Source organism: Oryctolagus cuniculus, chromosome 10 (genome assembly GCF_964237555.1).
Source record: "Oryctolagus cuniculus chromosome 10, mOryCun1.1, whole genome shotgun sequence".
Classification (NCBI taxonomy): Eukaryota; Metazoa; Chordata; class Mammalia; order Lagomorpha; family Leporidae; genus Oryctolagus; species Oryctolagus cuniculus.
Genome location: NC_091441.1, coordinates 98,978,170 through 99,002,511, shown reverse-complemented (window position 1 = coordinate 99,002,511; position 24,342 = coordinate 98,978,170). Strand labels below are relative to the sequence as shown.

The window sequence follows — 24,342 nt, the reverse complement described above, 5'->3', positions numbered from 1 at the left end:
GGCCCCAGCCTCCCGTAGTTGGGTAATGAGGTCCAGGCTCTGTGCCCACCCTTTGTGTATGTGCTGGGTCAGTGATTATGCCTTTTTTTTTTTTTTTTTTTTGACAGAGTTAGACAGTGAGAGAGACAGAAAGGTCTTCCTTTTTCCGTTGGTTTACTCCCAAATAGCTGGCGCACAGTGATGATCCGAAGCCAGAAGCCAGGTGCTTCCTCCTGGTCTCCCATGCGGGTGCAGGGCCCAAGCACTTGGGTCATCCTCCACTGCACTCCCGGGCTACAGCAGAGAGCTGGACTGGAAGAGGGGCAACCGGGACAGAATCCGGCGCCCCAACCAGGACTAGAACCCGGGGTGCTGGCGCTGCAGGTGGAGGATTAGCCAAGTGAGCCACAGCGCCAGCCAGTGATTGTCTTTGCGAGGCCCCAGTTGGGGGCGATCTGGGCTTCTGCAAATGGCAGTGGCATGTACACGTAAGTGTAGGACCTGCTGTCCTGTGACCATGGGACACCACGTTTGTTCCATTGAGCAGGGATTTAGCTGGGAGCACATGCTCCTTCACTCATCTGTAGTTGTGCTTTTTTTCTTCTTCTTCTTTCTGACTCAGAAGCTACCAATTGAGACCTGCTCGGTGCTCAGGCCCAGGCTTGCCTGCCAAGGTGGGGTGAAGGAAACACCATATCCCAGCCTGGGGAGAAAGTGGTGCCTGGGCCTGCAGCCGGCTGAGCCTGAGCCACTGAGCCTCCTGCCAGGGTGGCCCCTGGAGCAATTATACTCACAGTTGGCTGCCACTGGGGCTGGATCTTCCAGGCTGGCTCAGGGGGAGAAGCTGGCAGGACTGAAGGCAAGCAGGGTCCAGGTTGCTGAGGACTATGGGCACATCAACCAAGACGTGTGCATAGGACCAAGTCACACTGGAGCAGTGGCTGCTGGTTCTGTTCAGAAAGTGGCGTCTTGGTGATGCCCATGATGGCCCGGAGAGCTTGGCACAGCTCTAAAGGGCTGAGGGCACAGGAGAACAAGGGGCCCCAGGCTAGCCCTTGTTGCCCCTAGAAGGCCAGTGCTGTAGTTGGCAGAGTCCAGCTGGCTCCGTCCCAGGGAGAAGCTGTCACAGTGGGGACAGCAGGCGGAAGCCAAGGGGCCGGAAGGCCATCCGGCTGGTCTGCTGCTGCAGGGCCGCTGGATCTGTCCGAGTCGGGTGTGTGTCTGGGTGCCGTCCAGCTGGATGGTCCAGCCTTGCCTGCTCTGCCTGCCCTGCCTCGGGCCTGAGCCGCCTCACTCCCTGTCCGCTGCCCCCTTTACCCACAGGACAGTTCTGGCTGGCCCTGAGTTGTGCTTTCTCCAGGGCTGTCCACCGGGGGAAGTGATGTGAGATGGACACAGATACATATGGAGGGGTCGCAGCTTAATGGGCACAGGTCATAACTGTAGAATTCACAGCTGTGTGGGGTTACAGTAGGGGATCAAAGCTTGGCATGTAGTGAGGTTACAGGTACAGAGGGTCACAGCTAGGTGGGAGAGGTCAGAGGTGTGGGGTTGGGGATCACGGTGTTGAGGTTATAGGTTCAGGTCAGGGACTCCCGCCTGTGCGTAGGTTACATGTATGTGGGAGAGACAGAACAATGCATAGGTTACATGTATGTGGGGGAGACAGGGAACGACACTGCCTCCCTTGTCCTCCCTCCACTGCGCTCTGCTATGAGCTGTGCTACTGACCAGCACCCGAGTCTTCCCTCTGGCCTGCTGCTCTCCACTGTGGCCACGAGCATCTGGGACCCCACACTTCTGCGTCCACTTCCTCTTGTCTGGTGTGAACTTGCATTGGCCTCCTCTCCATTTTCGGCCAATTGCCAGCCAGAGGGGTTGAGTTGACATGAGTGTGGCTGGGCTGCTTTCTCCAGGATCTGCTTCGGTAGCCACACCATCCCCTGGCTGGCACTTCCCTCGGGAGCACCCTCCCGGGGCCGGTGTCTGTCTGGGCATCTGGTGACCTCCCTCTACTTCGTCACCCCCACGAGGACACGGGTCTGTGTTAGTGTGATTGGAGATTTGTCGGAGCCCAGCATATGCTACACTTGATGCTTGGTGTTTTACAGAACGGGTGACACGGTGACTGCTGTCAGAAGTCAGGCCTGACGTCACCCTGGGGCTGCCCTTCCTGCCTGTGCGTGCACTAGACGGCACGCCACACCCCAGCTGTGAACTGTGTCAGCCGGGTCCGCTTCCTCCAGCGTGCGTCCATGCTTTGTCCCTCAGCGTCCAGCTGCCCCTCCTGAAGCTCCGTGCGGGCAGCTTGCCCCGGAGGCCAGCTCCCTGAGCATGTGTGTCTGTCGCCCTCCACGCTCGGCCGGCCTTGAGTCTGCCCAGAGCCTGTGAGTCGCTGAGGGCAGGGCCGTGGGTGGGGGCCCTCAGTGACACAGAAGGGACCTCAGGTGCTGGCTGCCCAGCTAAGGGGAGGGTGAGGGAACTCCTGTCAGAGACAGGGAGCTGCCAGCAGTCTCTGCTATCCTGGCTGCTACTCCTCTGGGGCAGCTGTTGGCCCACGGCCAGGCTTGCCAAGCTGACCCATGCCCCTGTCCCCAGGAGCTCAGGGTGGCTCCCCCTGCCATGGCTCTCAGCTCCACAGTGGGACAGGGCCAGAAATTCAGTATTTAGATCTCAATCCCTCTCTTGCCTCCCACTCCTCTCCCCCACCAGACCCAAGGGAAGAGCGTGACCCAGACAGGGAGAGCCACGTACGCCGTGCTTAGGAGTGGGGAGCAGGGATGCCTCGGCCTGTGGAGACAGCAGGGACAGCACACAATGATTTCTTCATCCCTGGGTGGGTGAGGCAAGGAGGCTGTGACCAGCTGGCCAGGGACGCAAGGACAAGAAGCAAAAGCACGAAGCTGGACCCAACTCCCTTCGAATCGATCTGGGGAAAGTGAGGCCCTTGGTGCTGGGGTGGGACACGACTCCCTCCACTCCCAGCAGGACAGCTGCAGAGCAGGCACGTCTGGGCTGCCCAGATCCTGGTGAACACATTTTACCAAAGAGAAGGTTCACAGAGACGGAGCTGAGCGGGACCTCATGGGATACCCCAGAATCTGACAGGTCCTGACCCAGGTGCAGAGAAGTTCAAGCACAGACGCAGTTGTTTGTATTTAATTTATAAAAGAGACCCCAAAATAAAATATCCAGGGGCAGGGGAGCAGGGGCCTCCCAGGGGACTTCCCCTCCCCCTTAGAACAGGGGGGTGAGAGCTGGCATGGATGTCCTGGTAGGCATCCCTAGGGCTCTGCCCCTCCAGACTCCCAATCTGTATATCCCTACAGGCTCCTATGTGCCCAGGAGAGCCCTTGTGGCAGAGAGGTCAGCTCGCTTGGTAGCCAGGTGGGGGACCCCTGCTACGAGGTCCAGGTGAGGGTCAGGGCTGCCACGGCCAGCAGGCTGCTGAGGTAGGACCCAGCCCAGGCCTCACTGGCACCTCCAGCTGCCCGCCTGTTGTCCCACTGGCAATGCTCGCCACCCCAGCCCAAGTAGCACTGGCAGCGGAAGTGTGTCTGCAGGTGGTCAAGGTCAGCCCAGCTGAGCTTCCCCTCGGGTCGCAGCTGGGGCTCCCCAGGTTCATGGCCAGGCACCAGGCGGAAGCTGCTGGCACTGAGGTGCAGGAAGGTATTGGCGTTGGGGTTGCGGCGCAAGCAGCGCCCATGGCCGTGGCACTGGGTCCAGCTGCAATACTGGGTGGCCCAGGACACATTGACCACGTAGGGAACCAGCAGTCGTGTCAGGTAATCCTTGAGGTACTGGCAGGTCTCCTGGGGCAGAGGAAAGCAATCGGGTTAGCCCAGAGGTGAGGAAGGACGTTGTACCCACACCACAGTGACAGTACCTTTCTTTGACAAGACACACATGCACACACGCACACACGCACTGCCTGCTCCTCCTCACCCCAGCCGCGCAGGCAGGGAAGGGTGAAATGACAGCTGTTCACAGCATTTCCTCTTTGCTGAGAGCAGGGTGGGGTGCCCTCCTCCTCTGTCGGGACCAGGGATGTCTCATACGGGAACCCATTTGAGTGAAGGCGGAACACCCGGAGCGTCCGCCTGTCGCTGGACACTGGGCTCTGGCAGGCCGTGTGGCCCTCACTTACCGTGCTCGTGGTGTACCCTGCGTCGCCCCAGAGGATGACCCCGGCGGCACCCAGGGCCGCGCTCTCGCCGATGGTGGAGATGAGGTCCATCTGTGTGGGGAGGGCATGGTCACTGGGGGCTGAAACTGCAGGCAGAGGCTGAGTGGGCCCAGCCCCTTCTGCCTGCTGACCCCCAGCACAGGCCCCGCCCCTTCTGCCTCCAGGTAGAGACTCTCGCTTTCTGCTGAAGTGTGGAAGAAATCGCCTTGCACCTTGGGCCAAGCCGAGGGCACACCTGGGCCTCGGGCGTTTCTATCAGAATGGACTCCGAAGCCAGAGTCCCGGGGGAGGGTTGGGGGGTGTCCAAGTCTGCCCTGCCCTGGCTTAGCGGGAGAACCTGGACAGAGTGCTCAGCATCTCTGTGCCTCAACTCATCTGCAAGATGGGTACAGTGATGTCCTGCTTTTTCAGGGCCCTCGCGATGTAAGGGGCTGTGGGCCCCTGGTTCTCCGGCCCGCCGGCAGGAAGAAGGCGGGGCCCCGCAAGGCACATACCTCACTAAGCCCCGTGAGCCTGCGGCTGTAGGTGGGCCGTGTGAAGACGTAGACGGGGAGTGCATGGTTAGCGTGATGGGTGTGAGCCACGCGAAGGGCCTCCTGGACACGGAAACTGACAAAGTTGCGGCCGTGGACGGAGGAAGCCAGGGTCTCGTCCAGGTAGACGGAGGGGTAGAGGGCCGTGCTCTCGGCCCACAGCCAGACCAGCTGGTCGTTGCGGGCCACCTCCACGTCCGGGCAGCGGCCCGTGTAGCTCTCCCAGTTCTGCGTGTAATCGTGATTGTAGCAGTCGGGAAAGAGGTAGAAGCCCCAGAGGTGGTGAGGTCGCACCGCTTTGACGTAGCGTAGTGTCTCCAGCATGAACTGTCGCGCCGCGAACTCGAACTCGTACTGCGCCTGCTTGACGACGCAGTCCGCGGGCCAGTTGGGGTGACGCCCGGCCACCAGCTGGCGGGACGCCCGGCGGTACACGTCCTTGTCCTGCCAGTTGCGCACCCACACTGGCCGCCAGTCCTCCCAGTCGATGACGGCCAGTCCCGGAGGCTCCTGTGTCCGAATGTAGTGCTCCACATGCGGCTGCAGCATCTTCAGGTGTGCCCAGAGGCTGCCGTTCTGCGGCACGCCGCCGTGCACAGACTTCCCCGCTGCGTCGAAGCGCGGATACAGGCCCAGGCGGTCGTGGTAGAAGATGGTGATGTTCTGGTTCACAAAACCCTCGTTAGGGGACGCTTGTACGTCGAAGGCCTTGAGGTCCAATGGCACCTTGTGCCGTGGGCCACAATCCTGTGTGGGCACGTCCCATGCTACCACGAAGGGCCGGCCAGTGAAGATGGGTGGTGCTGTAGGCTTGAGCTCCATGGCCCATGCCACTGCCAGCACCAGGGCCAGTGTGCCGGTGGTGGGGCCGGGGCCCGCCCACATGCTGGGAGCTGCAGGGAGTGTCACCTGCCTGGCACCAGCTCAGGAACTGGAGGAAGGGTGGGGGAGAACAAGTTAGTTCAGAGAATCCTGTTGGTGCCCATCCACCATCCCAAGGCCCCTGCTGAGCAGGGCCTTGTGCCCTTGGCTGTTCAGACCACATGTCGCTGCAACAGGTTAGAAACCAGACCACTGAAGGGCAGGCCAGCACCCCTGGGACTAGCTGCCCGGAGTACAAGTCTCCTTCCTGGAGCAGGGAAGCCAACTGTCAGCTGGAATTTGATAGCTCTGCCGGCTCTGCGACCTGGATGAACCCAGCTGTCTGCATACCACGGGTACCAGGTTTCAGAGAACACTGAAGCCGTGAGGCCCACCCTGTACCCCGTGAGAAACCCTCGGGCAAGGCAGGGCATAGCCCGTCACAGACTAGAGTTGGCAGGGAAACAATGCCCGGCCGCAGACTAGGGCTGTCAGGACTCTGGTCTGGCGTGCGCGCGCTCAGCCTTGGTGGAGGCCCTGCGGGGACAAAGGGGCAGCGGACCTCCCACGGCGGCGCCGGCCCACAGACCCTCCCCTCCACCGCCACCGGGAACACGCGTGCTCCCGCCCGCTCCGGACCGGGAGAAACGCTGAGCCTGGCCTTTGTGTGGGACCCCGCCCCCGCCCCGCACGTGGGGCCTGAGCCCGGCCGAGTGGGGGTGGGGTTCCCGGCCCGCCTCTCTGGAAGCACCCCCGGGGCGTTCACAGCCCAGCCTGTCGGAGGGAGCCGCCGGGTTTGTGCCGCCCGCCCTCACCTCGCGCCGGGCGCCACCGGGACCCCCGCCAGGGCCACCGCCATCCCGGGTCTGGCCAGCTTAGCCCGCTCCGGCCGTTCGCCCAGGCACTGCCCCGGCTCGGCGCCTCTGCTGGCTCCGCCCTCAGGCTGCGGGCCCTTTAAGAATCCAGCGCGGAGGCGGGCCTGTGGCTGGACTTGCGACCCCGGCGGGAAGGTTCAGCCTTTTTTCGCTGCCGTGCCGCGTTTTGAGCTCGAGGACCCCCAGATCCTCGCAGAACAATATGATCACCCATTTGAGACCAAGAAGCCACCATGAACCCTGGTTTCTGTTGGCGTCCCAGCGGCGAACTCTAGTAAGCCAGAACTTTCCACCCCCACACGGTCGGCGGCCGGTGGTACAGTCCGCCTCGCTCGGCGGCGCCGCCAGCCTCTTAAAGGGACAGCATATAAGTGATGGAGGAGGGCGGGGGGTGGAACTAAAAGGAGGTGGCTTTCCCAGTCTAGGCCATGAGGCGGTGCTGTGGGACCCCTAGGCCTTGGCGGGGTGGCAGCGGATCAGGCCCTGCTTCCCCCAAAATCGACTTCAGCCCTGGGGCCCCTTTGTGTGGAAACAGGGACTTTGACCCGAACCGTAATGCCCCGCCTCTTACAAATCAGGGATCCCTTCCTCTTAGCGGTCTGAGGGGAAGCCCCGCCCCCTGCCAGTCAAGGGGAAGGGGCCCTGCACCGCCCCTTAACCCTCCTGGGACACAGCCAGAGGCAGCAGTTGTCCTGGCAACCCGTTCTGTGGGCTGCCGCGTGGCCCGGGGAAGCACGGCCGGGCCTGCGGTAGAACGCCCCCCACTCCCGACCAGCCTCGGGGGCCATCCTTTCCTGCCCAATCTCGGGGAAGGGCTGGTCGGGGTCCCCCGGGCTCCCTCTCAGCTCTAAGATGCGGCTCTTTGAGAGGTTCTCGCCCGACTTCGGAGAAAGCTGACAGGAGGGCCTTCCCGGATCTCCATCCGTATTCTAAGTCCTTTCTGAGAGGCTCCTGCCGAGGAGCAGGCTTGGATTTGGATCCAGAGGGCCGGGTGCTAGACCTCTGCTTTTCGTAGTTCTGCGGCCTCCTGGGGGACTCGGCTTTCCCAGAGGGGCCGCATCTATGTCGCCAGGCCCTTCCTTCCCCGTCTGGGTGCCTGTGGAGGGTGCAGGCGCAGACCAGCCGCGGGCGGTCTGTGCTCCACTCACCTGTGTGGGGAGTCCGTTGGCGGAATAGGTTGGCGGCCTCCCTTCTTCCTGGGGTGAGCCTCTTCGGCCAGACTGCGCCAGCTGCTACCCGCCGGGGACTTGATAAACCCCATTCCCTCCCATCCGCTCCAGCCTCCCCTCCTGGCCCTTTATCCTCACTTCCTGCTGCCCCTGCGAGGAAAGGGCCAGGCAGGGGGGGAGGAAGAGATTGCCTTGACCCTATTTCCCTCCGGCATGCCCTGCTGGCGGGCTGCCATCCCCTTAACAGGACCTGGCCCCACCAGCTGTGCCAGGTGACAAGCAGGCCATGGGACCACGCTCAGGTGCCAGATTCCCCCAAGTTCCCAGCTTGCTTAACACGGGGGACCGCTTCTCCCCCAGCTTCCCTTGGCTGGGGCCCAGCGGCAGGGCAGTGGAATGTCAGGGGAGGCCCTGGAGGTGGGGCTTTTTTGGGATAGCACTGCTTGGGGGGTTGTTCAGCTCACTATCCGTTACAGCAGGTGCCAAAGAAGGGAAGCAGCCCTAGGCAGAGGGCTGGGGGGACTTCCAGGGGCTGAGTCAACTTTTTCCACCGAGGGTGGAAGTATCCCAAGTGTGAGAGGACAGCGTATTGATGTGTGACTGTGTGGGTTCTGCAGGGCGCATTCCTGAGTGTACCTGGGTGTGTCTGCTGCTCCGCGTAGGGGGTGTGTTCCCGGGGCCAAGGGTCCTTAGGAGGCCAGCTCCCGTGACTGCAGCAGGGTTCCAGCAGCTCTTTCTAGAGTCAGCCGATCTGCCTACCCCTCGCCCTGGCTCAGGGGTGTTGTCCCAACAGCAGGCTGGGAGAGGCGGTGCACACCCGAGTCTGGCCCTGAGGACCGAGGAGTCCAGGCCATGGCAGGGGAGAATGCAGTGTCCCTTCTGTTACTGTGCTGGTGTCACAAGGGACACATTGGAAGCGCCCAGGGTGGGGACTCCTGGGAAAACAAAGGCAGGCCGGGCGACTGCGGCAGGGCAGGGACACTTCCTCAGGCCGTCAGCAGGAAGGAAGTGAGCACAGCCCAGCGGCATGGTGTAGGGAAGCACTGCCCTGATCCCCATTGTTTCCAGCCTCAGGGTCAGCGCCACAGGCCCAGCACAGGGAGTTCCCCCTTCTGGGATGTGGCGGCGGCGGTGGGCGATAGGGCGCCATCTAGCGGAGGAGAGCCCTGGCTTGGGTGGTTGCAGTGGGGGATGACAGGGCCCTAGCCTGGCATCTGAGGTGGGGGAAGGTACTCTGTAGAACTGGAAACCCAGGTTTCCCAGGCCGGTCCTGCTCTGGACTTGGTAAGTTTAAGCCTCTAAAAGATGAGCAGGCACCCCCTCCCCCCAGACTCAAAAACCCATGTCCTTGAACTTGCCACCCCCTCAGGTGGGAGCTAGGCCTGGCAGAGAACCGGCCTCACAGGAGGCCGTGAGGACAGGCAGACGGTCTCAAGGCAGCAGGGTGCGGGTGAGAAGAGAGGTGGCAGAGAGCCCGCCGGGGGTTGGTGTGGTGAACAGAGCGTTGCTTTAACATAACTGAGTGGTGCGGTCCTTCCTGAGGCTGTGGGGGGAGAGGGCTGCAGGACCTGGAAGCAGGCCAGGGGTGCGCCAGCACCCATTGGGCGGCTGCTCCTGTCACGCTGGGCCTTTGAAGTCCAGGCCGGGTTCTCACGTGAAGTCAGCTGGCAATGCTGAGAGGACAGCTATTCCAGAACTAGCAGTCTCCCACCGTCCACCTTAGGGCAGGCAGGTGCTGCCAATCCTGAGAGGACAGGCCAGGTCTTCCGACTCCACAGGGAATACAGAGCGCCCAACAGCAGAGGGCCCCGCCCATCTTGAGGGAACCTGCAAGGAAGTCTGTGAGGACACAGCCACCTGCTGGCCACAGCTGGGATGGCCACAGGCTGGGCTCAGGTTTGCCTTGGGTCCTTGCTGGAGACAGGGGACCTCCCAGGTGGTAGATACCCGGTGTCCCCGCCCCTGAGGACGCCATTCTCATGTGCAGGATCTACAAATAACTTTATTGAACTTGAACAAATAACACAACAGTCTTCCAATGCTGGGCGCCACCCTCCCCAAGTCATTTCCCACACTCTGGAAGCACAGAGCTCACACAGTAAGGAATTAAAAAAAAAAGTCATCTTTCTAGAGAAACCAGACTCTGCCCCAACATCGTTCTGGACTAGACTATTTACAAACCTTCACATTTTAAGTATTTCTTTGCGCGTTTCCCCTCCTTTCTATCCAGTACTTAGTCTTGCTGATCGTGAAGAGGTCCAGGGCTTCGAGGGGGTGGTGGGTTACTCACAGCTCTTGTACCAGGGATCAGCCCTAGGGATTTGTCCCTTACCACAGAGTAGTAAACAGCCCCCTCCCACTTGGGGGTCGGGGGGCTGCTGCAAAGGCAGAGGGGATGAGAATAGGTGGGTTGGGCAACTCCCCACAGGCACAGGTGCAGCCCCTCCTCACCCTGGCCTGTGCGCTCTCAGCTGGGGGCGGGGGGAAGGATCAGTCTCTATTCTTATCAACAGCCTGCAAACTCTCCGTTCATCGAGGGTGGGAACAAGTGGCAGGTAGGCAGGAAGAATCGGGCTGGTGCTGCCCCCAGTCTCTGTCCAACACAGGAGGAATCGAGGTAGCAAACGGCTGAAATGCTCCGACTAGAGGGAAGGGAAGTGCGGGGAAGGAAGCTCCCACTTGTGTAGCCCCCACAGCCCGGGGGCTGGAGGAAGGCAGATCTTGCTTATAAAGTGCTGTAGCTTCTAACAGGGCTGGGCCCTGGGCAAGCTTGGAAGAAAGCAGGCCAGGCAAGGAACCAGGCACCAGGCTTTCCTGATCAGTGGACGCCCTGCCATGCTTCCTGCAGGAGTGGCTGGGGAGGGTGGGCTGCTAACTCCACAAGTAGCCTTTGCCAGCCACCACCCACCTGCTCCACATACAACCCGATTTCCCAGTCAACACTGCACAGCCCTGCTCACAGCTGAAGGTGCTGGGCCAACAGTTTATTCAGGGCTGTGGCCCCACCTGGGCTCCTCACTGGAAGCTGCACCTTGAGCCTGGGGTGTCTTGCTGGGGCAGGGGTACTTGCGTCTGCTACTCCCCAGGCTCACACCTCATAGAGGATCACGGGGAAGTCCACGTGGATGCGAGGGGGGTCCAGCTTCACGAGGCCCTGCCGAGGAAACAGGCTGGTGAGGGGCAGCTCCGGGCTCCGCTCCAGAGAGCGTTTCTGTTCCTCCCACCTCCTCCCCCAGGAGCCCCATCTGGGTCTACCTCCACACACCTGATGGAGCTCCATGGCCCTGCCCAGCCCCTCACCTGAGGAATCAGATTCTTATGTACCCGCCTCAGCTTGGCCCGCTTCTGTCCATTCTTGGTGACGATTGTCTCCTCATAGAACTCGTGAGCCAGGTCCCCATCCTCATCGTAGAACATGGAGCTGGAAGGAGAGTGGAGGGGGCCGGCGGTTTGGCCTGATGGTTAACCTGCTGCCTGCAGCGCCAGCATCCCGTACGGGTGCCAATTTGAGTCCTGGCTGCTGCACTTCTGATCCTACTCCCGGCTAATGTGCCTGGGAAAGCAGCAGGACATAGCCCGAGTGCTTGGGCCCCTGCACCCAGGTGGGAGACCGGAAAACACTCCTGGTTTCTGGCTTCAAACTGGCCCAGCTCCAGCCATTGTGGCCCTTGCCTTCACGCGTGACTTCTAGGTAGGTGAGGTGGTGGCCTGGGCGTGTTGGTGTCACTCCAGAAAAGACTACTGGCTCAGTGCCAAGGGCTGAGCCAGCAGATGCCTGGGCTAGGAAGGAGTAGAAACGGGGGAAGCCTGCTGCCTGTTCCACCGAGTGGCTGATGCTTCCCAACGGCCACTGGTGTGTCCGTATCAGGGAGAATGGCCGTCTCCAGGAGCCAACTGGGGCCAGGCCCATCTGGTGTCCCTGTTTGGGCCCCTAAGGGAAGCGACAGGCCTAGGTCGGTGCTCTGTATCTGGAGAACGTAACCGGTGTCAATTTTTTCTTCCTCACCTTGACGCCCCAACACAAGTCCAGGCCTGCTTTCCCAGCCACTAACTACCCTTAGTAGTGCGTACCCACCCCTGCGGAAGGTACGCGGTCTAAACAGAAGGTCATTCTCCCTTGGAAGAACTGGGGGAGGGAGAGGCTAGGGGCTCTGAGCTTGCACGCTGAACTGGAAGGGATGAAAGGGAGAGGCCCTGAGGTCTCACAGAGGCCTTACTTCAGCTTTCCCGTGTGGACAGACCACGCAGAGCCAAGGCTCAAGCCTACGCTCCCCCAGGAAGAGCGGTCAGACCATTAGATTCTACTGGCCCGGCTTTCCCCACCCCTGGTTGGACGGGGGCCCGCAATTTGGGAGTTGTCCTGGTTTGGGTGTAGGGTGTTGTAGCGGAGGGCGTTCCCGCGTCGCAGAACGCCCGTCCCCCCCGGCCTGTCCCACCCCGGGTGGAACCCACGGCCTTACCCGCGGCGCGTGAATACGAAGGGCGGCACGGTTCGGCCTCGAGGCCGCACCAAAGCTTGCTCTGCACCCGCCGCTGCCACCTCCGGGCCGCCGCCCCCCGCCGCCGAGGCGAAGGGCCACAGCCCCCGAGCTTTGGAGCCGGTGGCGCCCATGTCAGGGCCGCCGGCGCATGGCGGACCCCGCGGCCGCTCAGCTCTCACAGTGCACTGGGAGCCACCATGCCCTGCCCCAGCCTCCGCTCGCAGGTGCCACCGCCGGCGCCGCCTTCCGCAGGCTCGGCTGTCTCCACGGAAACCTCACTTCCGTTTCCGCCGGCCACGCACGCTCCCTCTTCTGATTGGCTGCTGCGCCCATCCGTCCGTGGATTAGGGCCGCTGTCGGCTGGCTGGGGCTGGGCATCCCGGCATGCACTGCGAGACGCAGGTCCCAGCAGGCCGTGCTGTCTGCAGCAGGGGCTACTCCCTCCCAGGAAAGAGGCGGTGCTATGTGGCTCTGAAGACCCCTAGCGCTGCCCCGCGCCGCGCCGCACCGCGCGCTTAGATAGGAGAACCCGCTCAGACACGGAATCCCTTCCAGCTGCTCTAGGCGGGGCTGCAGGGTGCCTGGTTTTTGCCACCCCCACTGGCACAAAGGAAGAAACTGCTACACACTGAGGTCTAAAGAACTTGTGTTACTTCCCCAACCGCCAGCGTTCATTCTTTCGGAAAGCACTGTGCACCAGTGAGCTGGTCCACAGTAGCGGATCCGTACCTACTCGGATGCAGGGCTAGGCCAGTCTTCCTGCGCTTAGCATGCGTCCAGAAGCGATTTCCCTCAGCTCCAGGTGGAGCTGGTTTCAGCCCTCCTCCAACCGGGGGACCAAGTGAGGGCTGAGCACACACCCATGCTCACGAACCTTCATGGACTGGTCCCGTGTGACTTCTCAGAAGCTGCCCCGAGACAGTATATCCGCCGTGGCAGCTGCGGGCCCACAGTAAGACACCAAAATCGAGAGGATCCGCAAATCTTTATTCAGCCAATTCTCTCAGGCCGTGATGACGACTGTCCCCCACCCCATTCCCCACAGGAGGCATTCGGCTGAGGCCACCAAACATGACATACATTCACACACTCCATCGGAAATACCTGAAGGGGAGACCCCGGCTTTGACCTGCACACAGGTACGGTCCTGGCCCCGTGCCCACATTCACGCAGACCCTGCTCCAGGGCCAGCCTCCCGCGCGGAGGCACCGAGGCACTGTCACAGCACTGGGCGCCAGCACTCCCTGACCTCAGGTGTGGGAGGAGTCGGAAGGCCCCCCAGAAGGAACCGTGGACTCTTCCTGGATACCTGCTTTTTCTGAGCCCCCATAGATGAAGGCCCTCACCCCTGCAAACATGACCTTGTGTGGTCTGCAAGGTCCCCAAAAGTCTCATCTTTGAGACTCAAATTAAGGCAACTTCTGTCTGTTCCGCCCCTGCTACAAGCCTAGGGCAGCCCTGGCTCCCTCCAACCCAGTACAGGACGGGCTGAGGGCTGCAAAGCCAGGCCCCGCTAAACCCGCTGCTGGACACGGGGCCAGCCCCTCGGCTGTCGGCTCGGCTCCTTCTCCCCAGGGCAGGGCCTCCCCCCGCACTCACGCCTCAGGCCCCAGGGGCCCGGTCACACTCACACAGCACACGCTGGGCGCTGCCTACTCTCCTGCCATCCAGGGGTCACGGTCACCCCACGGGGCAGGCGTGCAGGGCCTCCTGGATCTTCTGCCGGCAGCGGGAGTACTTCTGCAGGATCCGGCGGAGGTGCTCCTCCTCCTCGCGCTGCAGGATGCGCAGGAAGTTGTGCAGCTCGGGCATGCTGAAGGCGTCCCACTGCAGAGGGCAGAGCACAGGCTCCAGCAGCTGCAGCCGCCCCAGGGAGGACCCGGACCCCGGGCCGCACCTGCTGGCATCAGGTGTTCCCCCAGGAGTCTCGTGCCCAAACAGCCTGCACGAGAAGCCCACCAGCTGTCAAACAGAAGCCAGACCTGACCAAACCGGCACCCAAGCAGGCTTTTCTCCATGGGCCCCAAACCTGGGAGCCATAAAGACTCCAGGCAAGCAGTCGTAACGCCTGAGGGATGGGTGGGGGGTGGGGGCTTCCTAGCTCCATCGGGTTTTCCACAGCACCAGGACAGCTCTTCCTGGCTCCTTGGGCTTGCCCTAGACCTTGGCCTGACAGGCCTGGAAGCCCTTCCTTTCGTTGCCCTGGGGAGGCTGTACAGGGCTTGTCTCTGTTCATTAAAAGCAGGAAACTGAGCAGGACTGGGTACTCACGTTCACCTCCCCGGAGTCATTTTCCTTCAGGATGAAGCTCAAGTCCTTCTCATTCGGTCCTGCCAGGAGCCGAAGCTGCAGGGGCTGTTCGTCATCCGCCAGCTTCCGGAAGTAGACTGCAGCCCAGGCCGGGGGAAAGAGGTGTGAGATCAGAGGTCCTGCTGCCTCCACTCCCGCAGGCACAGGGGCAGGCACAGGGGCAGGCACAGCCTAGAGGTCTTTAAAAAGCTCATGAAAAGACTGCTTCATTGGGACTGGTGCTGGGGCATCCCACATGGGTGCCGGTTCAAGTCCAGCTGCTCCACTTCCAATCCAGCTCTCTGCTGTGGCCTGGGAAAGCAGAAGAGAAACTCCCGGCTTCGGTTCGGCACAGATCTGGCCAACTGGGGAGTGAACCAGTGGATGAAGACTCTCTCTGCCTCTCCTCCTCTTTGTGTAACTTTCCAATAAATCTTTAAATCAAATCAAATAAAAAAAGTGGTTTTTGTTTGTTTGTTTGTTTTTTGTTTTTTTACAACAAAGTCTTCCAGCCGCTGGCTTACTCCCCAGATGGCCGCAACAGCCGGAGCTATGCCAAACCGAAGCCATGAGCTGCTTCCAGGTCTCCCACACGGATGCAGGGGCCTGAGGACTTGGGCCACCTTCTGCTGCTTTCCCAGGCCATAGCAGAGAGCTGGATCAGAAGCGGAGCAGGCCAGGGCGTTAACCCACTGCGCCAGCCCTGAGTTACCTTTTGAAAATACACAATGTGGGGGCCGGTGCTGTGGCGTAGCAGGTAAAGCTGCTGCCTGCAGTGCTGGCATCCCATATGGGCACCAGTTCAAGTCCCAGCTGCTCCCTTCCACTCCAGCTCTCTGCTGTGGCCTGGGAAAGCAGTGGAAGATGGCCCAAGTCCTTGGGCCCCGGCACCCATGTGGGAGACCTGGAAGAAGTTCCTGGCTTCAGATTGGCCACAACAGCTGGCCAACTGGGGTGTGAACTCTTCACTCTGCCTCTCAAATAATCAATTTTAAAAAAAAAATACATAGAGTGGTGCCTCAAGAAGCCCTCTTTTAGGGCCGGCGCCACAGCTCACTAGGCTAATCCTCCGCCTGCGGCGCCGGCACACCGGGTTCTAGTCCCGGTCAGGGTGCCGGATTCTGTCCCAGTTGCCCCTCTTCCAGGCCTGCTCTCTGCTCTGGCCAGGGAGTGCAATGGAGGATGACCCAAGTGCTTGGGCCCTGCACCCGCATGGGAGACCAGGAGAAGCACCTGGCTCCTGTCATCGGATCAGTGTGGTGCGCCAGCCGCAGCGGCCATTGGAGGGTGAACCAACAGCAAAGGAAGACCTTTCTATCATCCACTCTGTAAAAAAAAAAAAAAAAAAGCCCTCTTTTAAGCCTAGAGGGATTCGTTTTCCACTGTTTCTAATCACTAATGCCTCGATAAATTCGCTTTTTCTAAACTATACCTGGACTTCAAATCTCTTGTGTACCAACATAAGCCAAGCTTCTAATTCCCTTTTCCACAGACCTCCTGAAGCATCCTCACGGGGTGTGTGTCGGGGGGAAACACACCTTGGCCATGACGCTCGGCTCGCTCAAAGAGGGCGAACTTGCGGGGGTCGTCCACCACCAGGAACTTGCGGAGCAGGGCCTCGATGACCTCCCGGGCCCGGGTGTGAGACAGCACGTGTAGGTGCTTGACGGCGTCCTTGGGCAGGTAGAAGGAGGTGTGGCGCTTCACGGCTGTGCCCCGTGCTGGGCCCCGGCGAGCATCCTGCAAGGACGGGGGCTTCTTGCTGGAGGGCACGGACACGGGCCGGGCCAGTTTCAGCTGGACCTTGATGAAGCCGGTGTAGGAGCCATCCTTGTTCTAGAGAGAAACAAACTCAACCATGACCTAGCTGCCGGGAGACACGGAACACCCTAGGGCTAGGCTGGGTGTTGCCAAAGTGGCTGTCTGAGCCTACCACGGCTGCCCCTCCGCAGACCCCCGCCAGAGCACTGCACTCACCAGGCTCATGAAGAGGTTGCTGTTGATCTGGCCGTTGTACTCCTTGATCTTCTGCTCAACCTCAGCCTGAGAAAGATCAGGCTTCTCCCACTCCACGTGCTCGTCCTAAACAAACAGGCCAGGGGCAGGTGTTTGGTCTAGGGGCTAACATGCCAACTGCCCCCACCCGAGTGCCTGGATGCAAATCCAGGCTCTGTTCCCGATTTCAGATTCTTGCTAATGCAGACTCTGGGAGGCCGCAAGTGATGGCTCAAATACTTGGCTCCCTGACACCCATGTGGGAGACCTGCTTTGAGTTCTTGTCTCCTGACTTCAGCCTGGTCCATAGAGTGGGGAGTGAAATCAACAGATGAGGGATCTCTGTTTCTTAAATAAAAGTCAAACGGGCTGGTGCTGCGGCGTAGTGGGTAAAGCTGCCACCTGCAGTGCCGGCATCCCATATGGGTGCCAGTTCGAGTCTCGGCTGCCCCACTTCCAATCCAGCTCTCTGCTATGGCCTGGGAAGGCGGTGAAGATGGCCCAGGTCCTTGGGCCCCTGTACCCATGTGGGGAGACCCATAAGAGGCTCCCGGCTCCGGACTGGCGCGGCTCCAGCTACTGTGGCCAGCTGGGGAATGAACCAGCGGACGGAAGAGCTCGCTCTCTGTGCCTCTCCTTCTCTGACTTTCAAATAAATCACTCCTACAAAAAAAAAAAAAAAAGTCAAAAAGATGAGCACCATGGACACAGGACCCTTGAATACATGGCTTCTCTGAAAAATGCTCTTGGAAATTGACTTCCTGATGTACACAGATGCCCAGAATCAGCCATCCTGGCTGGCGCAGTGGCAAAGTAGGTTAAGCCTCCACCTGCAGCACCAGCATCCATATGGGTGCAGGTTTGAGTCCTGGCTGCTCCACTTTAAATCCTGAACTTGTCACTGTTTTTTTTTGACAGGCAGAGTGGACAGTTGGTTCACCCTCCAGTGGCTGCCGCAGCCGGCTCACCACGCTGATCCGAAGGCAGGAGCCAGGTGCTTCTCCTGGTTTCCCATGGGGTGCAGGGCCCAAGCACTTGGGCCGTCCTCCACTGCACTCCCTGGCCACGGCAGAGAGCAGGCCTGGAAGAGGGGCAACCGGGACAGAATCCGGCACCCTGACCGGGACTAGAACCCGGTGTGCCGGCACTGCCATGGCGCCGGCCACTCGTCACTGTTAAAAAAAAAAAAACTTTTAAAGATTTTATTTCATAGGCAGAGTTAGAGAGGTAGAGACAGACAGAAAGGTCTTCCATCCAACCAGTTCACTCCCCAGATAGCCGAAATGGCCAGAGCTGTGCCGCTCCAAAGCCAGGAACCAGGAGCTTCTTGCAGGTCTGCCACACAGTGCAGGGGCCCAAGCACTTGGGCCATCTTCTACTGCTTTCCCAGGCCGCAGCACAGAGCTGGATCGGAAGGGGAGCAGCTGGGATTTAAACCAGCGCCCATATGGGATGCGGGCACTGCGGGCTGGGGTTTTAACCCGCTGTGCTACAGTGGTCACTGCTCCTGATTCTGGACACTGTGAGTGAAGCCAGCAAAGGCGGAATCATGCGGCTGCTCTCCAGCACGCAACAGAGCTCCAGGGAAACCACAGAATCAGGGGCAGCTGAGGCCAGAGGCCAAGACGACGGAGGATTCCGAGGAGGGACGCCTGCCTCAACTGCATGGCCTACCCCAGGACTCTGGCTGGCTTGGCGTCAGGATGTTTTTGGAGATGGCAGCCCTTTTTTCCACTTTGCCCCAGCCAAGGGCCAGGACCCACTGTGACACAGGATGTGAGGGAACTGGTACAGTTCAGCGGCTCCACCACCAGCTGGCAGGACAGTTAGCGTCATCTCGCCATCAACACCGCTGCGGGGAGCTGGGGCCAGAGCTCGCATCTCACAGTGCTGCACGAAGGCTGCGGCAGGCCAGGCTCCGCGCTGCCCGATACACAGGCCAGTGTCTGAAGAGAGCCTGCCCCACAAATGCCAAGCAGGTGGGTTCTGTGCCTCCCCTGTTGTCTGAAGCTTAGCCCAAAGAACGCAGCCGCACTACGCACTGCCCTCCTCCCCTGCAGGGACGGGACTCCCATCAGAAGGGTGGAGCACCAACTCTCTCCTACCCAACTCCCTCGCTCCGCTGCTTCAGCTTTCCTTCCTGTTGACGTCACACTCGTCCCAGTCGGAACGGGAGTGTCACACACAGCTGAGATCACCACAGACCAATGCCGTGTCCCATGGGAACTGCCATCAGGTCTCTTCTAGAATGACTGTGTGCTCACTTAAGCACAGGGACAGCCAGGGTTTGACCTTTTGGAAAACTGGAGATCTGTAAGCTACTTTAACTAGCAGAGAAAAACTCGGGCCAGAGCTGTGCTGTGGTGGGTGAGGCTGCTGCCTGCAGTGCCAGCAAACCATATGGGCGCTGGTTTGTGTCCTGGCTTCTCCACTTCCGGTCCAGCTCCTGGCTAATGTGCCTGGGAAAGCAGCAGATGGCCCAGGTCCTTGGGCCCCTGCACTCCTGTGGGAGACCCAGAAGAAGCTCCTGGCTTTGGATCAGCCCAGCTCCGGCCGTTGCAGCCATCTGGGGAGTGAACCAGCAGACAGAAGACTTCTCTCTGCCTCTTCTATGTTAAACTCTTTCAAATAAATAAATAAAAAAACTGTCAAAAGGCTGAACCCCGCCACCTCTTGACTCTGCCTTTCAAGTAAATAAAATATTAAAACAAAAATAGAAACACTCTTCTAAAGCTGCTGGCCGGAAGAGGGTTCCAGCGGCGTTCCCGAGGGGTGAGAGCAGGGCCTGGGACTTGCCTTCCACACCACGGTGACGTGCACTGACCTATGGACTTCTTTTACACAGGAGCTGCGGCTCATTCTCCTTTTCCAGTCGGTAGTGTCTTGTGGTTCTCCCACCTTTCCACAATGGAAAATGGTTCAGGTCCCGGCTGCTCCACTTTCCATCCAGCTCCCTGCTAACTGCCCAGAAAAGCAGAGCAAGACGGCCCAAGTCCTTGTGCCCTGCACTCAACCTGGAAGCCCCCAGTGGAATTTCGGGCTCCTGTCTTCGGCCTGCCCCAGGCCCCCCATTGCGGCCACAGGGGGAGTGAACCAGCAGATGGAAGTTCACTCTCTCCTCCTCTTGCTGCAATTTTGCCTTTTTTTTTTTGCCATTTACTGTATGATTTATGTTTTCATTTTTTAAAAGACTTATTTATTTCAAAGTCAGAGTTACACAGAGAGAGGAGAAGGAGAGAGAGAGGGAGGGAGGGAGGGGTCTTCATCCGCTGGTTCACTCCCCAGTTGGCTGCAACGGCCGGATCTGCGCCGATCTGAAGCCAGGAGCCTGGAGCTTCCTCATGGTCCTACCATGCAGGTACAGGGGCCCAAGGACTTGGGCCATCTTCTACTGCTTTCCCAGGCCATAGCAGAGAGCTGGATAGGAAGTGGAGTAGCCAGGCCTCAAACTGGCACCAATATGGGATGCTGACAACACAGGTGGCCACAGCACCAGCCCCTGCAATTCTGCCTGTTGAATAAATCAATTTTTTTCCTAAAACTAAATTTTAAGAATTATTTTATTCATTTGAAATGTACAGTTAGAGATAGAGACAGAAGGAAAGACAGAGGGAGGGCTTCCATCTGCTGGTTACCTCCCCAAATCCTGGGCTGGACAAGGCCAAAGGCAGGGGCCAGCAGCTTCCTCCAGGTCTCCTACATGGGTGCAAGGACTTGGGCCATTCCCTACTGCTTTCCTAGGTGCATTAGCAGGGAGCTGCATTGGAAGTGGAGCAGCTGGGACTCGAACTGGCACCCATATGGGATGCTGTTGCTGCAGGTGGCAGCTTAACCCATTATGCCACAACTTGGGCCCCAAATAAACCTTTATGGTCTGGGAAGGCAGTAGAAGATGGCCCAAGTCCTTGGGCTCCTGCACTCGCGTGGGAGACCCGGAAGAAGCTCCTGGCTTTGGATCGGCGCAGTTCCGGCCATTGCAGCCAATTGGGGAGTGAATTATCGGATGGAAGACCTCTGTCTTGCTCTCTCTGCCTCTCCTCTCTCTGTGTTAACTCTTTCAAATAAATAAATAAATAAACTTTTAAACAAAGAAACAAAAAGAAACGTAATAAAACCTTGCACCTAAGCTCTGGGTTGAGATTCAGGGTACGGAGAGCATCACTTATTTGCTAAGAAACTTTGAAAAACTTCACCTAAAGCATCACTCCCAATGCCACTTTCTTGACTCCAATAAGCGATTTCCACCCCTTTGCTCCAAGGGACACTGAGCGCCACTGCCCCCACGGCTCTTTCCTGGTGCCCTGGCCCGGCTGCTCCCTGGAGGAATTCTGGAGATCTGAACCTGGTGGTTCCACCCGTGACACCCAGCACTGCGGTCTCCGATAATGAGGTCTCCCACGAGCCTACCAAAGATTCGGCTGCCCCGGTACCCCGCGCCTCACAGCTTTAATCACTCTTTTCACCTCTCTTGGGGCATTTTTCCAACCTGAACAGCCTCCCCTTCCCACCTCTTGGGAGAAACGCGCTCCTAAAAGCTTCTACAAGGCTTCCTTCACACCCACTCCACGTCCCTCCCTCCAGGTTCAGCCGGGGGAGGGGGAGACTAGGAGTCCTCCGCATTCTGGCAGCTGGTGACGGGCCAGGGCCGGGGGGCCTCAGCTAGCTCCATCCAGAAGAGCCGCCGGGAGAGGCCGGACTTCCCTTCGGCGCCTCCACCCCACCCCCCACCCCCCTTCTCAATTCCCGGCGAGGACTCCTCCCCTCCCACTTCCTCCTCCAGTTCCCCCGGGGAGGGAACGGGCGCGCGCAAACGCGGAATCCAGGTGCCTGTCTACACTGCACAGTCGGCTTGAGTCAGAGGTGGGGAATGCCGCTCTCCGCTCTGCCCCAAGCCACACAGCTGCTCCTCCCGGTTCTACCGGTCAGCGACGCAGCGAGCGCGCCTCGCACCCGGCACCGAGGCGCCGGAACCCACTTCTGACCCTAAGCCGAGAGCCCGACACACGGTGCCGCGCCACGCCGACGGGAAGCCGGGGTTGCCCACCCGCTCCCGCGGCGGCGGGTCGCCGGGGAGGGCGGCGTCCCAGGGGGTCAGCACCCGCGGCCCCCACCTGGTCCCGGCGCGGCCTGCGCGCCAGCGAGGTGCGCGCCGTGAAGTACTGCTCGAGCTCCGAGTCCGAGTCCTCTTGGCTGCAGTAGCCACTGCTTGTCGTGCTGCTCCAGGTCATCTCGAACGACGGGGTCTCCGCCTCGCCCATGGCCGCGCCAGCCCGGTGCCCCCGTCCCGCGCGTCCGTCCCCTCCAACCTCCGCCCGCGGCGCGTGCGTGCGTGTACGCGTGGGTCGGTGTGCGCTTGCGCCGTCCCCCGCGCCAGCTGCAACCGTTAAGACTGAAACGTAGACAGCTGGGCCCCAGCTCTTGTCTCATTGGGGGAGCAACGTGGAGGGGCGGCAACCGCTCGGGCGTCTCCGCCTAGAATGACCTCACCGCCCAGGCAGCTCCACTCAGCCCGGCCTCGGAGGCCCCACCTCCCACGGGAGCGCGTCCGCGTGTGTGCGCATGTGCACCAACGTCGCCTCGGGCCCGGAAGCGGGTGTGGGATGGTGTGCGGAGTGCGCGTGCGCTGAGCCTGGCGCGCCTCGGCGGCCGTGGGATGACTGCCCGCGGGGCCGCGCCGAGACCGGACCCCCGGGCCCCCCTCCAGGCCCACGCGCAGTTAGCCACTCTCTGGTGCCGGGCACTCGGCCATTAGAACGCTCGCGCTGGCCCTGGGGCTTCCTTGCCCGTCTGTGCTTCCCGCCATCCCGCCCCTTGCTCCCCTCGACCCCGCGCTCACCACGTTGGTGTCCCGCTCCAGCGCGGGTTCCCAGCCCAGGTCCCGGGGCCCGCAGCAGTCCAGGCACACGAGCGCGCGGCAGCGGTAGTGGCATGTGAACTTGCAGTCTGCGGGAGAGGGCCGGCGGTGAGGCTCCCGCCGTGGCTCCGGTACTGCAGAGGAGCCCGGGGCTGCGGGCCGTGGCCCGCCAGGCTCTGTGTACCCGGCCTCGCTACAGCCTCTAGGGTGGATCCCGTGCGTCTGAAAAGCTCCGGGCGGTTAGGGATGCAGGCCTGCTCAACGGCTGGGTCTGTAACGTCTAGCGCGGAGTCCCTCCTCCCACCACGCTCGCACTTCGAAGGAAAAACCTTTAACCCACGTCCCGTCTAGTACCAGCTGTCTCCTCGGACCGCAACACCCGTCCACACTAGCGTCTGGCCTTCCCCTCCCTTCTCTTACCCCTCCGGCCAGTCTTCCACTTCCCTGCAGCTCCCCTGCCGGTCTACGGTCGCCTGCCCCAGATCCAAGGTTCAGTCAGCACCAACCTCCCCCTGTGAGCCAGGACCTTCACAGACATCTCAGACACACACGGCCAATGTTTAACTCACTTGCCTCCTGGGTCTCCTACCTTTGCCAGGGTTCTTCAGTAAAAATAGCCACTGTTCCCCCAGCTGTTTCAGGCAAAACCCCGAATTCACCTATGGTCCCTCCCTTCTCTCTCCACACACAAACTATCCTGTTTCTCATCACGGTTGTCACTTGATTTCGCCTCCAGAGCAATGAAATATCCTCTCCCTTGTCCCCCACCCCCACCCAGAGCCTGCACTGAATTCCTGACAGGCACCTGTGCCCGGTGCGAGGCTCTCCACCTGCACACAGGCCTGAGCCCTGCCCCCACCCCCCAAGTTCCTAAATAGGCCTCAGCAGTGATTGTCAATCCAGGCTGCACATTGAATAACCTGGAGGCTTTTTAAAAGAAATTACTGATGCCTGGGCCGCTTCCAGCAGCTGAAGCAGGATCCAGCACAGGGGGTTGCAAAGCTGTAGAAGCTCCCTAGGCCATTTTAACTGGCGCACTGCCGGTGAGAAAGCAACCCCTACGTGAGGCCTGCGCAGGTGTAACGGGTTCCATGTTCACCTGGCTCACGGCCTGAAACAGGTGTTTGCTACAGACTGACTCAGGTCCCCCTGCTTGCGGCGGGGAGGGGGCTGCCCAAGTTCCCAACATTCTCCATCCCCTGTCCATTGCCTGGCACAGTTTCCTTTCACACCAGGGTTCTGGAGGGGGACCCGGCAAGTGAATCCCTGGGAAGAGACAGTCTGGGAGTGCGGGTTAGAGGACAGTAGGCACAGAGCCTTTCTCAAGAAGGGCCAGGGGCCTTAAAAGACAAGAAGCTTCCAGTCAGCATCCGTTACTCATGGACAGAGGTGGCTGCTCCCCTGTGCCCCAGCCGCGCGCGGGTGGACTGCCAAAAGGGGTAAACCAGCCCCTCTCCCCACCCCGCACTCTCTTTGGTGATGAGCAAAGGTAACGGACCCGGTCCGCGGGACCGTCCCCGCCAACCACCTCCACCGAGCCTGGACTCGCAAGCAGCTGCCCCTCGGGTACCCATTCTGCTCTCGCTGGTGTGCGGGGCCGCTACTCACGCGCGCACTGCAGGCCCTTGCGCACGACGCCCCAGATGAAGTCGCCGCAGAGGTCGCACCACGTGTGCGTGGCTGGGCCCGCGGGCTGGAAGCGGTGGCCGCGGCCGGGGACCAGCTGCCTAGCGGGGTTGCGCGCGGTGCCAGGCGCGATGCGCAGCGCATTGGCACGCTCCAGCCGGGTGCGGCCCGGGCCGGCCCGGCCGGCGGGTGCCAGCTCCCGCAGCTCAATGAGTTCAGGTTCCGCCGACATGGCCCAGTTGGGCCGGGGCTTCGGCCGGCTCTGGGCGCTAGCGATCTCGAGGCGGGCGGGGCTACAGGGCGGGCCGGGACTTCGGCGCCGCCCCTAGGATCCAGGCTGGGCGGCGGGAAAAAGTCGAGCAGAGCGGCGCAAGCGGCGCAATGGAAACCTGGGCTCGGGGACCGTACTGGCCCGCAGGCGGGGCGGGTCGGACGCTCTCACAGAGCTCCTGCCCTCTCTCTCTCTCTCTCCTCCCCTCCTTCACACCCGCTCA

The 24,342-nt window shown here is 60.7% G+C and overlaps 3 protein-coding genes across 10 annotated transcripts; all 3 read right to left on the bottom strand.

Moving 5' to 3' along the window:
* Window positions 1-3,122: 3,122 nt before the first annotated feature.
* HYAL2 (hyaluronidase 2) lies at window positions 3,123-7,977 on the bottom strand. Of its 2 annotated transcripts, none has more exons than XM_051851622.2 (4): window positions 7,583-7,977; window positions 4,660-5,629; window positions 4,127-4,216; window positions 3,123-3,791 (listed from the first exon to the last, which is right to left on the bottom strand). In XM_051851622.2, the coding sequence occupies exons 2-4, from the start codon at window positions 5,581-5,583 to the stop codon at window positions 3,381-3,383; spliced, it is 1,425 nt and encodes a 474-aa protein (XP_051707582.1). In that variant the 5' UTR covers window positions 5,584-5,629; window positions 7,583-7,977; the 3' UTR covers window positions 3,123-3,380. The 2 variants fall into 2 exon arrangements, with proteins under 2 accessions (XP_051707582.1, XP_017199324.2); XM_017343835.3 differs by lacking the exon at window positions 7,583-7,977 and adding an exon at window positions 6,375-6,885.
* A 1,608-nt stretch (window positions 7,978-9,585) lies between these two features.
* TUSC2 (tumor suppressor 2, mitochondrial calcium regulator) lies at window positions 9,586-12,387 on the bottom strand. 2 transcript variants are annotated; one of them, XM_002713214.5, is made up of 3 exons: window positions 12,064-12,387; window positions 10,904-11,024; window positions 9,586-10,757 (listed from the first exon to the last, which is right to left on the bottom strand). In XM_002713214.5, exons 1-3 carry the CDS (start codon window positions 12,213-12,215, stop codon window positions 10,692-10,694), a joined length of 339 nt encoding a protein of 112 aa, XP_002713260.1. In that variant the 5' UTR covers window positions 12,216-12,387; the 3' UTR covers window positions 9,586-10,691. The 2 variants fall into 2 exon arrangements, with proteins under 2 accessions (XP_002713260.1, XP_008258915.1); XM_008260693.4 differs by having other exon boundaries at window positions 10,928-11,024; window positions 12,064-12,369.
* Window positions 12,388-13,050: 663 nt separating this feature from the next.
* Window positions 13,051-24,229, bottom strand: RASSF1 (Ras association domain family member 1). 6 transcript variants are annotated; one of them, XM_051851625.2, is made up of 6 exons: window positions 23,831-24,229; window positions 22,205-22,311; window positions 16,351-16,455; window positions 15,912-16,209; window positions 14,356-14,471; window positions 13,051-13,911 (listed from the first exon to the last, which is right to left on the bottom strand). In XM_051851625.2, the coding sequence occupies exons 1-6, from the start codon at window positions 24,078-24,080 to the stop codon at window positions 13,765-13,767; spliced, it is 1,023 nt and encodes a 340-aa protein (XP_051707585.2). In that variant the 5' UTR covers window positions 24,081-24,229; the 3' UTR covers window positions 13,051-13,764. The 6 variants fall into 6 exon arrangements, with proteins under 6 accessions (XP_051707585.2, XP_051707588.2, XP_069906875.1 ...); XM_051851628.2 differs by lacking the exon at window positions 23,831-24,229 and adding an exon at window positions 22,643-22,884; XM_070050774.1 differs by lacking the exons at window positions 22,205-22,311; window positions 23,831-24,229 and adding exons at window positions 17,337-17,540; window positions 21,480-22,147.
* Between the last annotated feature and the right edge of the window lie 113 nt (window positions 24,230-24,342).

What these genes read in the sequence shown, in the direction of transcription:
- RASSF1 (XM_051851625.2), bottom strand. Translation starts at nt 24,080, where the DNA reads ATGTCGGCGGAACCTGAACTCATTGAGCTGCGGGAGCTGGCACCCGCC. An exon ending in CAAGGGCCTGCAGTGCGCGC is followed by an intron (nt 22,312 to 23,830) that starts GTGAGTAGCGGC and finishes CCTCTCCCGCAG; the next exon opens with ACTGCAAGTTCACATGCCAC. An exon ending in TGGAGCGGGACACCAACGTG is followed by an intron (nt 16,456 to 22,204) that starts GTGAGCGCGGGG and finishes CTGTTTGTTTAG; the next exon opens with GACGAGCACGTGGAGTGGGA.
- HYAL2 (XM_051851622.2), bottom strand. Translation starts at nt 5,583, where the DNA reads ATGTGGGCGGGCCCCGGCCCCACCACCGGCACACTGGCCCTGGTGCTG. An exon ending in GGCTCACGGGGCTTAGTGAG is followed by an intron (nt 4,217 to 4,659) that starts GTATGTGCCTTG and finishes CTCCCCACACAG; the next exon opens with ATGGACCTCATCTCCACCAT. An exon ending in CAGGGTACACCACGAGCACG is followed by an intron (nt 3,792 to 4,126) that starts GTAAGTGAGGGC and finishes CCTCTGCCCCAG; the next exon opens with GAGACCTGCCAGTACCTCAA.
- TUSC2 (XM_002713214.5), bottom strand. Translation starts at nt 12,215, where the DNA reads ATGGGCGCCACCGGCTCCAAAGCTCGGGGGCTGTGGCCCTTCGCCTCG. An exon ending in TTCGTATTCACGCGCCGCGG is followed by an intron (nt 11,025 to 12,063) that starts GTAAGGCCGTGG and finishes CTCTCCTTCCAG; the next exon opens with CTCCATGTTCTACGATGAGG. An exon ending in ATAAGAATCTGATTCCTCAG is followed by an intron (nt 10,758 to 10,903) that starts GTGAGGGGCTGG and finishes TTTCCTCGGCAG; the next exon opens with GGCCTCGTGAAGCTGGACCC.